The sequence below is a fragment of the Bemisia tabaci genome, chromosome 1 (genome assembly GCF_918797505.1).
Source record: "Bemisia tabaci chromosome 1, PGI_BMITA_v3".
Lineage (NCBI taxonomy): Eukaryota > Metazoa > Arthropoda > Insecta > Hemiptera > Aleyrodidae > Bemisia > Bemisia tabaci.
The window spans coordinates 78982556-78995140 of NC_092793.1; the positions used below are offsets into that span (position 1 = coordinate 78982556).

At 42.5% G+C, this 12585-nt stretch overlaps 1 protein-coding gene across 4 annotated transcripts in view; it reads right to left on the reverse strand.

Moving 5' to 3' along the window:
• LOC109043979 (uncharacterized) overlaps positions 1-11692 on the reverse strand; it is a 50263-nt gene extending 38571 nt beyond the window's left edge. Inside the window, exon 1 of one of the 4 annotated variants that reach the window (XM_019061398.2) lies at positions 11534-11692. Coding sequence is in view for 2 of the 4 variants with exons in the window: in XM_072306246.1 (XP_072162347.1) it covers positions 11354-11399 (46 nt within the window). In the remaining 2 variants the exon portion in view is untranslated. Of the gene's footprint in view, positions 1-11353; positions 11415-11533 lie in introns of those variants that run through there. The other 3 variants (XM_019061399.2, XM_072306247.1, XM_072306246.1) reach the window with 3 other exon arrangements.
• Positions 11693-12585: the final 893 nt, after the last annotated feature.

Here is a 12585-nt window from a genome sequence, read left to right on the forward strand (position 1 = left end):
CTTTTTGCGGAAAAACACTCATTTACTTAGGAACATTCTTGGCCATTTTGGTATGATATTGAAAACTGAAGATTGGCAATGACACTTTCTGTGTTAGGAGCTTGTCTGCCCTTTTGGGCCCCCAGAGCTCTAGTTCGACACGCCAGTTCTCTCCCTACATAGGTGCTCTAATTTTCCCACTGCCTCGGCAGTTTGCTAACGACCGGTCGGTCGTTGGTTCGTGAACATTCTGCATCCCTGTAGAGCGGTACTGACACGGCAGTACTCTCCCTGCATAGGTACTCTGTTTCTACCCGGGGTCGATGACGGGAAATGATGAGGGATTTAATTACTGTATGAAATCCGAGATGATGTTATGGTGCCCCCTTGCCCCTTTTTTCGTTGACTCTGCTGAACTTTCCACTAGGGCTTCGGCCGCGTGTTCCTTTTCCTGACGGCGGCACGGGACTCGGGGTTTCTCCTTCGTGTGGAGTCGCGGGCCGCGGCGCCGGCGCACAGTAAAGCGACCCAACCGGTAAAGTCGGACATGAAATCTCCGACAAAATCTGCATATTTTCGGGACTACTCCGTCCAATTTCATATTTAAGAGGGTGCCTTACACAGAGAATTTTACGATGAAACCAATGGAGTCACTTTCAGGGTTGCCGCAGAATTTGGAAAATTAAATTCCTTGACGTTTTCCCGATTTTGCTGACACATTTTAGTGAAAATCCCTGACAATTGAACAAATGCCAGATTGTTAAAAATATATATATAAAGTCGCTTTACAACGCACTCTGGCGTTCTACGACACCCTAACGCCACATATGCTTGTCTTCCCAGAGGTTATCGGGCAACTGACACCGCAACATCTTTTCTTGTTAAAAATACATAGTTAAAAATAGTTGTCAGGCAAAATTTTGTGTTCGAAACGTCCAACCCACTCGAGAAAACAAATTAGGGTGATTTGACGATTGTTCCCTGACATTTTCATCATAATCCCTGACATTTCCACATTTTCCCTGAAATATCCCGATTTACCCTGACTGTGGCAACCCTGCACTTTAAAAACTTGAACGTTTGGCACTGATGGAGCTTGAAGCTTTCAGAGTTTCCAGGTTCCGTCCGAATCCTGGGATGAACTGGTTGCGGTGTGCGGCGGTGGGACGGATCCGCGGATCCCTGGAATCGGAATCGGTGTTTTTGCGCGTCGTGAAATGTCAGCGGTGCTGCGCGCTGCGCGTTGCCTCGAGCCTCCCACGTCACTTCCCGCGCTCCGCTCCCGCTCGGGTGGGGGCGCTCGGCCCGCCCGCGCCCGTCATCTCCCAAGAATGTCGCTCTCGGCTCTGGATCGCTCCGCTCTTGCCGCCGCCCCGCTCCCTCTCGGCCGCATCCTCCGTCTCATGAAACTTTCAGAGTAGCCTGCCTACATCGGGAGAGTACGTAGAGAATACGGGAGAGTATTGCCATCTTAATCCTTTTACAACAGAAAAAGTGTACCGCTCTCTGATTGGTCGGCTATCATGGAGCCCCGAAGTTGGACCAATGTAAACAAACCCCAGCCCCTCCGCTCCTAGATTGCCTGAATGTCAACAAACAAGATGGCGACAAAGTTCTACAAAGCTCTAGACGTGATTTTGGATGAGATGGACATTATTTAATATCCAACTTTGACGGATATTTATGCCAAAAATTAACCTTTGAATATGATTATCATTCATTTCTAGGCCGATAACACGTATTCCTCTGATTCGGGTTTGTTCACATTGGTCCTACTTTGGAGCTCCATGGTAACCTAAAACTTATGGACCAATCAAAGAGCGGCACAGAGATGGCAATACTCTCCCGAGTACAGGTACTCTAGTACGGTCGTGTCGATAGTTTAGAAGTTAGGTCATGGAGCTTTTCGACTGTTGAATAATTATCGAATGATCGCGATAAATCCCTATCTTGGCAATGCTATTCATCGATCAAGGTCATTTGATAACGATCCAACAATCGAAGTCCTGGTCTAATTCGTCAACTCAACGAGCAACCAGTGTCAACTTCGGCGACGCATACATTGCACCCTTGAGCGCCTAAGGTGTCGCAGGCCGCACTCTTAAGTAAGTCATAAAATAAGGGATACCAACGTTCATGCCTTCGATGCCATTCATTCAATTGACTGCACTTTCTTCGGCGCACAAGAACCAGTCTTGCCAGTTGGTGCGTGATTTTGGCTATTTCCCCACGAGCCAAAGCTCAGTAATTTTAATCGAAATTTGGCAACACCGACGAGAATTTATCCCCGCAAGTTTATGATCGCCGATGCAACGTTTGAAGCGGGCTGTCCATTGACATTGATAGACAAGGCGATAGACGAAGAAGACATATGCAGTATGGAGCGATCCTACTGGTTGAAATGGGTGGCTCCTATAGACTAAGGGAGAAAATGATGGACTAACTATAGGGCCTCTGGGCTCTGGTTGGTTGCTATTAGTAAGTCTATTTTACCTGCCAACTTTGCCCGTTGTAACTATCCGCTTTCACCAAAAGGATCCCTCCATACCCCTTTCGTCTTGTTTTTCTATAGCTTTGTCTATCAATTTCAATAATCGGCCAGGGTGTGCAGGAGGACATGCACGCGGACAGACGGTGCTACTGGCAGTGTCGACTGCTCATTTTCACTGCGACCATAATTAAAACAAAATTTAAATGTGACAACAGCAAATAGGTAGTAAAAGTATTCGTTTAAAGTGACTCTACAACAGAAGTAGAGCACTTTATGCAGTATGCTACACCTTCACCAAGCGGTAAAGAATTTGTTTTGATTTTTTCCCTTTTAATGAGGTTTCCTTTTGCTTCAAATGAGTTTTATTTTCAATCCAAAAGAATGAAACTTCGTCAACTTATAATTAACTTTGCATTAGAAAAAAACTCCTGGAAATTAAAAAATTTTTTTCACTCAAAAAAAAAATTTTCTTCCCCTGAATCCATGAGATCAAAGAGCATAAAGAAATGTTTCTCAACCGTTTTGTCCGTGCTAATTTTTAAGGAAAATGATGCTACGTAAGAGGATCCGATCAACTTTCGAGGACGGAGAGTTCAAACAATAATTTATAACGATTAAAACAGAAACTGTAGGGAATTTCAGAAATTTCGCTTTACTTACAAACGTACTGCCCTTCTACTGAACTTCCGATAAAGTCCAAGAAACGTCATATTAAAGAGTAAATTGGTTGGAATTCAAAAAACGCTGTGCGGAACGTAAACTACCTCTGTGACAATCCTCGTGGATTCTTGGAGGAATTCCTGGCTGCCAACGATGACTGCTCTGAATCCTATAAAAGCAATTCAACATTCCGAGGTTTCAACGACTGCCCCTTGTTGACGGTAGTGCGAATGATAATATTTCATACCTATACCCATAACATTTCGGTAAAGTGGTGTTTTTTTTTATTTTTTTACTGATCGTAACAGAAAAAACGAGGCACTGAAATGAAAATATAAACAAGATGCTTTCGCTCTCGATTCGTCACGGGTTTTGTGAGCATGGGTAATTTTTCATTTTGAAAAAATAATTTAATGCTAAAATTCCCGAGGAGCCCAAACCTCCTAAAGGCTCATATTTGACGCTAAACATTCATGTACCTGAATTCATATATGAAAATTAGTTGAGCTTTTACAGAGAATGATTGGTGAGAGATTAGGAATGTGGCTATTCAAAATCTTCGACGATTGGGTTATCTCTTCATACACAAAATTCGAGCGCCCTCAGTTGAATTGAACTCTCTTAGTTTGAGAATATTCAAGTTCAAACAAAGAGAGAGGGAGGAGAAATTTTTTTAAAAAAAAATTTAGAAAATAAAGAGAAAACTTCAAATTATTCTCATGTACGTCTGCTTATTTTTTTTACGAGCTGTGAATGCAACCTAACCTCATTTATTTCACGGACAAAATTGACCGAATTGAACATGAACCCAAAAAAATACTTAGAGAAAATATATACGCTGACGAAACAGCGGGGATACCTACAGAGGGAGTTTTCGACCGCCCCCTGACAACCAGAAAAATGGAGGGGGAAGAAAGTATGATTACATCATTGTTTCAGACAAAATCCGGCATCACTCTCCCTATACTGATTGGATGGTCAGGATCCGCCTTTGATAAGATAAGTTATCCATTTTCAGAGGCGGATTCAGCAATTTGGCAACACCGGATTTCCTTTATTTAAACCTATGCTAAATAATCGATTCTTGTCGGGGCACCTGGCCCCTCCAAGAATCGATACATTTCCGTAGGTTTAAATGGAGAAAAGACAATGTTGCCAATTAGCTGGATCCGCCAATGTATTTTGAGTTGAGTAGTGTGTATAATAATGACATCACTTAGGGAAAGGGGTTCATCTAAGATGGAAATGTTTGCGTTCAAAAATTACGGATTCAATCGGAAGTAATAAGCCATGTAAAATCTGAATTTGGGTAGGAACATGATATATGTACATTCGTAATCGTTTTAGGAGCGATGACATCTGAACAGGCCATGCAGATGTTGCACTTTTTGGACTTGGCCTTAACCCATAACCCCGAGGGGGATTTCTTGTAATGTGGCGATCGTGAGATGACAACTTCAAGATGTGACTGACGCCACGCGAGCGAAATTCCACTTCATGTCGTTTCGCCGATTCAACGGCCCACAACGGCATATGACATTTATGCGTCGCATTTCTGTAGGGCAAGTTTACGGTCGTTTACAAAGAGTGATTCATTGTCGGACCTGCGGTACAGATCAGTACAGCATATTCGATAGATTTCGATTTAGTCTCATTCAGATGAGTATTGTTGCTCTAGCGAACCGATGTCGTACTATTTCTGGTTCGATCATAAAATCTGCACCGATTTGCATTAGGAAAATCAAAATGGGAAAGGAAAATTAAGGAGAGGAGGGAGCAGAATATGAAGAGGCATAAAAAGAAGAAAAGATAGAGGAATAGAGTAAAGAAAAGAAATATAAATTTAATAAAAAGAGAAAGAGGAAAAACAAGAGGAGGAAGAAGAGAGGTCCAAAATGCACGTAAAATTGCTGTTGTAAATTACAGTAGGAGGGGTAAAATCAATCGTAAAGCGCACGACAAGACCTGCAGACCAGTAGATTCTGATACCACTATTCAAAATCTTGAGACCCGCGTATTGCCTGTCCTCTTGAATGAAGCGACATTGAATGCAAGAAGCTGTGCACCACAAACTAAATTTCTCGGGGCGATATTCACCATGGGCGGATTCACCTACTTGCCGCCCATGGGCCGCCTGTATTTTGCCGCCCTCTTCTCCTTCATTTTGAAACATCAATAAAAACCATCAAGTGAACGTGCCGGAGCAGAAGGGTGCATAAGACGCGTTCACTCGTGTTGGACACATTTTTTGCGTAAGCCCTGTCAACACCACTAGCAAAAGTTCACGGAACTTCGCGCGATAGTTCAGTTTCGTAAACCTGTCTCTGTGGGGACAAGGCCTTTCATTTGTAAGAAATGAACTAAAAAATTAAGAAAGAACAAACAGAAATGTTGTTTAATAATTTTAACTTCCGCCGCCGTGCCGCGCTGACCACACTGTGTTTGGCGCAATGCGTGAAGTATTCATGTAGTCTGGTAGGCACTGTGCGTTTCACGCCGCGCCGACCGCTGTTGACCGTACTGTGTTTGACGCAATGCGTGAAGTATTCATGCAGTCTCGGAGGCGCTATTACGTGTTACACTGTTACATGCCGACCGCCGCGTCGAGGGCCTCTCCTTTTCATCTCAAGTCCTCATCGTCATCATTTCTCTTTGCGCCGCGCCGCTCTAGGTCACATGACGTGTTTGGTTTCTCTTTTAATTCAACTAATTAAAGATGCGCAGTCTTTTGTATCACCGAAATACGACAGAATTAGAAATTAATGAACTCTCAAGAAATGAGGGATTTTGTCACCTTTCATTGTTTGTAATTTTATTCTGAATCCGATTTTTTGGTACCTGCATTTAAAAAAATTGCAAATTTTGCCGCCCCCTAATTTTGCCACCATGGGCCGCGGCCCATGTGGCCACCCCCTTAATCCGCCCCTGATATACACGGCATTTTACTCTCCGTTATAAGAACTGTGAAGAATTGGAATTACCATCAAGAGGCTGTTAAATTTTCCTTCTGGCACGTTTCCTTTATCTGCCTCTTTAATTAAAACTCTCTTCCTTCACAGAGAATGAGTTTCATTTAAATTACGGAAAGTATATAGTAGTGAATCTTAATCCACCATCTACTTCACTGACGTCATTTGAATTGCAAGTGTGTATCTGCTTCGTGTCACATGCATTTCTATCAGTTAACAGTCTGGGTAAATGAACTGAGAGTGTTTATAGTTGGCATTCCGATAACATCTGAGCCTTTTTTTAACATTATGGATAACGGACCGCTTTTCTAACTCAAAACAACTCGAAGAACAATAGAGGAATATAAGAAGTTAGGTTCGGACCCAGCATGCAACTATTTTAACTCCACGGTGGGCCGGGTTGCATACACTTGATTTTGCGGGCGAAATCTGAGATCTGGCCACGGTCCACGCGCGCTCGTGACGAACTGCGTACGGCTCTTGCCGTAGGAAACAGGGCAGGCACAATCAGTGTTTTCCTCGAGCATTTGAAACTCGGTCAACGTAGCGCCGAGTTAAAATAGCTCCAAGTTATGTCCAAATCCAACTTTTGCTGCCAAATAGCAAAATTTTCGGTGGAAATTTCAAGCTACGACATTATCTTGTTCCTCTTTGAAAAAATAAAATATGAGCGGAAGTTTTGAAGCACTGCAATGGATGTACGTGGTTTTATACTAGAAGTCACCTTCCCGAGAGCAGTTGGATTACATTTTGGAATTAGGTCCCACAATTTCTAGTTCATTAGAGATACAACATGTGTGCTATTAGTTTCCGCGTGTGGATAGGAGTTTTTATGCAAGAGCTAGAAATCGCAGTTCCGAATTGCAAAATGCAGTCCGATTAATCAAGATTAAGGAGTCATCAACGCGAACTTGAAAGTGCAACACGAAGTTCAAACGTTGTTTTCATCCGAGGAAGAAACGTCGATGTTAAACCTGGCAATGCCGTTACATATTGACCGAATGGATACGGCACCTATGTACGCGTACGAAATAAACGTTAAAAACAAAGCAAACACTGCTCCTCTACGGTTCTCCTCTGTCCTCTAATAATATGATGCACAGGTGAGATCACTCATAGACCTGAGAAGGATTTCTTTTTTTGTTTTACCTACCACCCAAGTACGAAAATCACTGCGTTGTTCACCTTTCCGTAATAGATTTGACGCAGCCAATCAATGTCACTGTAAAAATGCTCGGAACGAAATGGAGATGTTGCATGTGTGAGGAATTTGCGATTTGACTGTTGATTTTTATGTAAAAGTTCGCAAGAAACACGATGGTGCCACTGGTTTTCTCTGAAATTAACTCCCAAGCTCAAAAAAAGCTCTCAAGTTGAGGCCAAAATAGAGGGGATATCCTACGCTATCCTGAGAGTCCACGTCTACATCAAGGCAAACTCTCCACGCAAAGATAGGGAGCAAATACATTGACAAGGCTGCCACTTTATTTGGGGACTCCAAAATTGAAAACACGGCATCACTGCTAATGTATTTGCTCCCTAACTTGAGAGCTTTTTTTGAGCTTAGGAGTTAATTTTAGAGAAAACCAGTGGCACCATCGTGTTTCTCGCGAACTTTTACATAAGAATCAACAATCAAATCGCAAATTCCTCACACATGCAACATCTCCATTCTCTGTTCATTTTCCGTTTTTTTTCCCAGGTCCAAACCGGCCTCAACATGGGTCTGGTGGGAGGGCCGATTTTGGCGAAAAATGCGAGTTTTGAGGGATTGCGGCTGGGTGCCAAAAGATTCGCATTTTGCGCCAAAATCGGCCTTCAGACGCATGATTAGCTAAGTATTAGACCTAAGTAAGGAGAGACCAGAAATGACCTTATGTTGCATCCTGTAAAATACAGACCCTCGAAGACCGGAAAATCATGGAGTTAAGGAAATTCAGCCACGGCAAGCTCAAAAACGACCCTCATGGATGCCCCTCCGTGACCCTTAAAAATATGGGTCACTTATCCTGATTCTCAAAAATATGGTCTTACTCCGATAAACTCTAGCTACGTCTTTCACGAGGCATAGATGAAATAACACTGAGTAGACAACGGTGCCGATGCTGATCAAATACTTCCAGGAATGGATCACACATACCCACTACGCTGAAAATGAAAGACCAACACGGCCCCGCGATGTTTCTTTTTCTGCCTTTCTTCACTATTTACACAGTGCCGAGGCGCTGCCATGTCCATTTAAGGTCGAGATAATCTTGTGCGGCTGGCGGTCTTCACGTACCGATACGTGCTCGAAACTCGCGATTCCTGGGAGGATAGCTCAAAGGAAGGAGGTTTTTAAACCAGAGAGAGGAGGAACCACCACCTACTTTGCCTCGAGAGCTTGTGATCAGTCCCCTCGGAAAACTTACAACGGTTTCAAGCAATGAAAATTGAGTGTACGGTTGTAAGTATAGCAATTTCAAAGTGATGAGCGGCGAAATATCCCTTAAAACAAAAAAAAAAAAACAAAAAAACAAATTGACGTACTTCTATCAAACGGACCTAAGCGCCATAGGGTGAGGAAGGTAGAGGGGGGCTTGGATTGGCGGCGGAATCGGGCGTCCGGCTTATTTCGTCCTGTACTCGCAATGCTTTTCCATGGCGCTTAGGTCCGTTTGACAGAACGCGCTATTCGGGATTCTAAATTCCTTAAAAGGAACCCAAATTGGCGCTTGGTTCCGTTTGATAGAAATACGTCCTGATACGAGGTAGTCATCACTCCACATCACGCGCAATGAAATATCCCTATTATCCCTCCTCCTTCCTTCCTGGAGCAATAATGACGTCTGAGAGTGATACCACTATTCGGCCACGCGGGGGCTGGTGTTGCCTACACCGAAAACTGAAGGCAAACTGACACTGAAATAAATCACAGCTCTACGTCACGCAAAAAAATTACCTGATAACTTTCGATTTTTCAGGTTGTTAAGCGCCCTGGTATTTATCGTATTTTTTGACAAAAAATACGGTCAAGAGGACCCTCGGACTCTGTCTTCGTGGGGGTATTCCATACCCCTAACCCCCCCCCCCCCCTCCACGGCGTGGAGCCCGGGCCCCTCATAAGTGTACGCCATCCGGGTCTTTCTTTACCAGTCCAGCCCTGGAACCAGAGGTTATTGTTTGGAGGCAGCTCTTCCGTAATACGGGTTTAAGGGGACCCTTCCTGAGAAGGAAAATCTGAGGCTTGTCTCCTTGCCATGCCCGAATTCGACTTATTGTGAGGATGTCTGCAAGCGTTTCAAGGTGATCTTAAAATTAAATGCTTGTTCTGAAATAGTAATTTCTTCCTTTCTTACCTACTGTGGTAAATTTTACCATTTTTTCCTTACTTTTAATTACATTTTACAACAAGTAACTGAGCCAACAGTATTTCAGGTTAAAGTACGCAGGCATCATCGTATGATCATAGTAAATGCAAACTATTATAGCTTCATCCATGCAGCACATTTCTTTTCCTAAATGTGTGACAGGTCACAGGAGGAGGGATTTTACGAACAATTTGTGTTAAAATTCTAGCACAAATTGAGACATCGAAACCACTGCTTGGCAGATTAATCTGCAATTACTTTGACGATTAAGAAACTTAAAAGAGAAACCCAATTAAAGATTTGTTCCATCATGTTCAGGGCTCAATATTAACAAATTTAGGCTCAATTAAAACCCTCTAAGTATTAAGAACCATATCACTTTCAATGTACCTATTCTTGTAAATACTAGAGCACCTATATATGCCATCTCAATTCTATTACTACGGAGAAAGTGCGCCGCTCTCTGATCGGTTGGCTATCATGGAACCCCAAAGATGGCCCAATGTAAACAAACCCAGCCCCTTCGCTCCTAGTTTGGCCAATACCCCCTAGACTGACCTAGGGGGTATTGGTTTGGCCCAATGCAGACAAACAAGATGGCAACAAAGTTCGGCAACGTTCTAGGTCTAGACGTACTTTGGATGTGACAGAAATTTTTTTATAATCAACTTCTGAATTGAGTTCGAATCGAACTTTGATGGATATCTTTACCGAAAATTAACCTTTCGGTGTGATCATCATTCATTTCTCAGCCGATAATACGTGTTCCTCTGGGTCGGGTTTGTTTATATTAGGCCAACTTTGAAGCTCCAGAGTAGCCTAAAAGTGATGAACTAATCACAGAGAGGCACAGGGATGGCAATTCTCTTCCGTAGAGAGGTACTCTAGTAATTATAAGAGTATGCTTTCAAAACTCAGGCTCCAATTTTTCAACTCAACTCATGAATAATAATTGTCGCTTTGCACTGAGGTGGCTTATTGTTGCAAATTGATAAGTGCACATTATATAAAAGTCTCTTGCTATGCTATACATAGTTTTCCGAAGACAAGAATGAGTGACTGATATGCATCGCCTTCCCTACAGAAATGAAGAATCTCTTGAGAACACTGAACAAGAGCCTCTTGATGCGTTGGGAATGAATATACATTAGAGTCAATAGAATTGTGAGTCAGTAAGATTGACATTGTTCATGGGTCCTCTAGGTTGGAGGAAGGGAAGGAGGTATAGTGTTTTATCGAGAGGACAGATCTATTCCAAACTGAAGACCCATTCTCACAATTTTTCCCCCACTTGAAAAATGACTACCTATTACTACAATTATAATAAATTCTAAAGGGTCAAAATAGTCCGTCAGCTCAATGATTTGAGTTATTAAAAATTGGCAAAATTGGTCTGCAAGCTACATTATGATTGGCATGTAGGTTAACCTAAAATCTAAACAAATATATTCACTGCAAAACTGATGGAAAGGGTTCTAGCCAATTTATGCTCATACTTTCTATATCGATACATCTTCATTGACAAAAAGGAATTACTTAATGGGGAGAGGGAAGGATCTGCTGTCCGTGCTTTACTGAGAGCCTTCAAATCCAACTGCAAAAAATGCCCAGGAGCGGAGTTCGCAAACCATAATAAGCGGAGGGAGTGATGCTATTCTCAAATAGTAAAAGACGTACAGTATCATGGGAAAAAAGAATAAGATAATCATGTGTCTTAAATTTTAAAGTCTCTGCCAGCCAGATAAGTTGAAAAACTCGAGTTGGACATTGCGCGAAATGGAATGTAAACACGGTTCAGATAAATAGAAGTTTCCGTTTTCTTTTCAGTGGAGCTTAGACAAAAATAACAGGAGCCTTAGCAATCAAAAGACTGCAGACGAGAATTGAGGTAAAATGATGCTCACACGGTATGAAGAGGCGAGCAAAATAAAGGAGTGAGTACATACTCATGGCAGAATTCTTTGAAATGACCTGTTGCCTGCACCATGTTGTACAGTCAAGGCTGAGTTCAGTGAGGCAGTAAATGTGGATTGTAATTAGTCTTTCTCGTGACAAGAAGCTTCAAAATTTTGTTAAACACATACCTATATATCTGAAGGAGATGAGGGTAATCCTTGTGGAACAAAAATAAAAGTGAAACCAGATTTGCTCTACCGTTTCAACGTGCACTACATAACGCGATCACACAAGAGAAAACACTAATAATGCACTAACACATTGATAAAGACACAATGCACAATGCACGCATTGCACAAAATGCCTGTCAGAGCGAGCCACTGTCTACCTCTGTACAGTAAGTTGTATGGCTCCTTTTTGAAGGCGTTTTATATATCCGAGCCAGCGGATCGCCGGAAAGACGGCTGGCAATCCTTTCGGATTTAACCTTCATCCACCATTTCACCCTTCTTTAGGGATCCCTCAGTTCACCTTTTAGTTAGGAGTTTCAGATTAGATAACAACCTAATCAAACGATGCCACCAGGATATGCTTCCGTACAAGATCGTTTAAAGATGACTAAAGTGTCTCCGAAATTTTATTCTTGAAGGGTGATTTGTTCATAATAACCAAGGTAGTAACGTCGCCAGTTTATTTTTTTAGCATTTTAAAAGACTTGGAACAATTAAAGTTATGAGGAATATATACTCTGGAATATACAGGGTGCCCTAGCCCACCCGTATCAGACTTCTTTCTCGGTTATTTCAGGTCAAATGAAGTCAGAGACCGCAGGGATGAGTAGAGAATCGACCCCAAGAATTAAAATTTCACGGCTCCGGAGCCTCCTAGGCCTACTTCAGGGCGTAAAACGGGGGTCGTGATATTAACAGTTGGGATTCCTTTCAAATTTTTTCCATCAAATTCTAAAAGTAGGGAAAATTTTACCCCGAGTACAGATAACATGGAACCCAAAATCGGTCAATTCCTGCTCGAAATATTGACCCCTAAAGTTGGGGGACAGAGCCCCCTCCCCAAAATCCAGTGTCTCTAGAGGAACGTATAAATGCTCAGGAAAACGACAGTATCCTGTATGGAATGATTTCCGTAATCAACTTTGGTGGGGGTATTACTGATTCCTGATTCTCCGCATCGCATTGAAATATCGACGGTGAAACTGCCAAACCACGTATCTCGTTTGCGG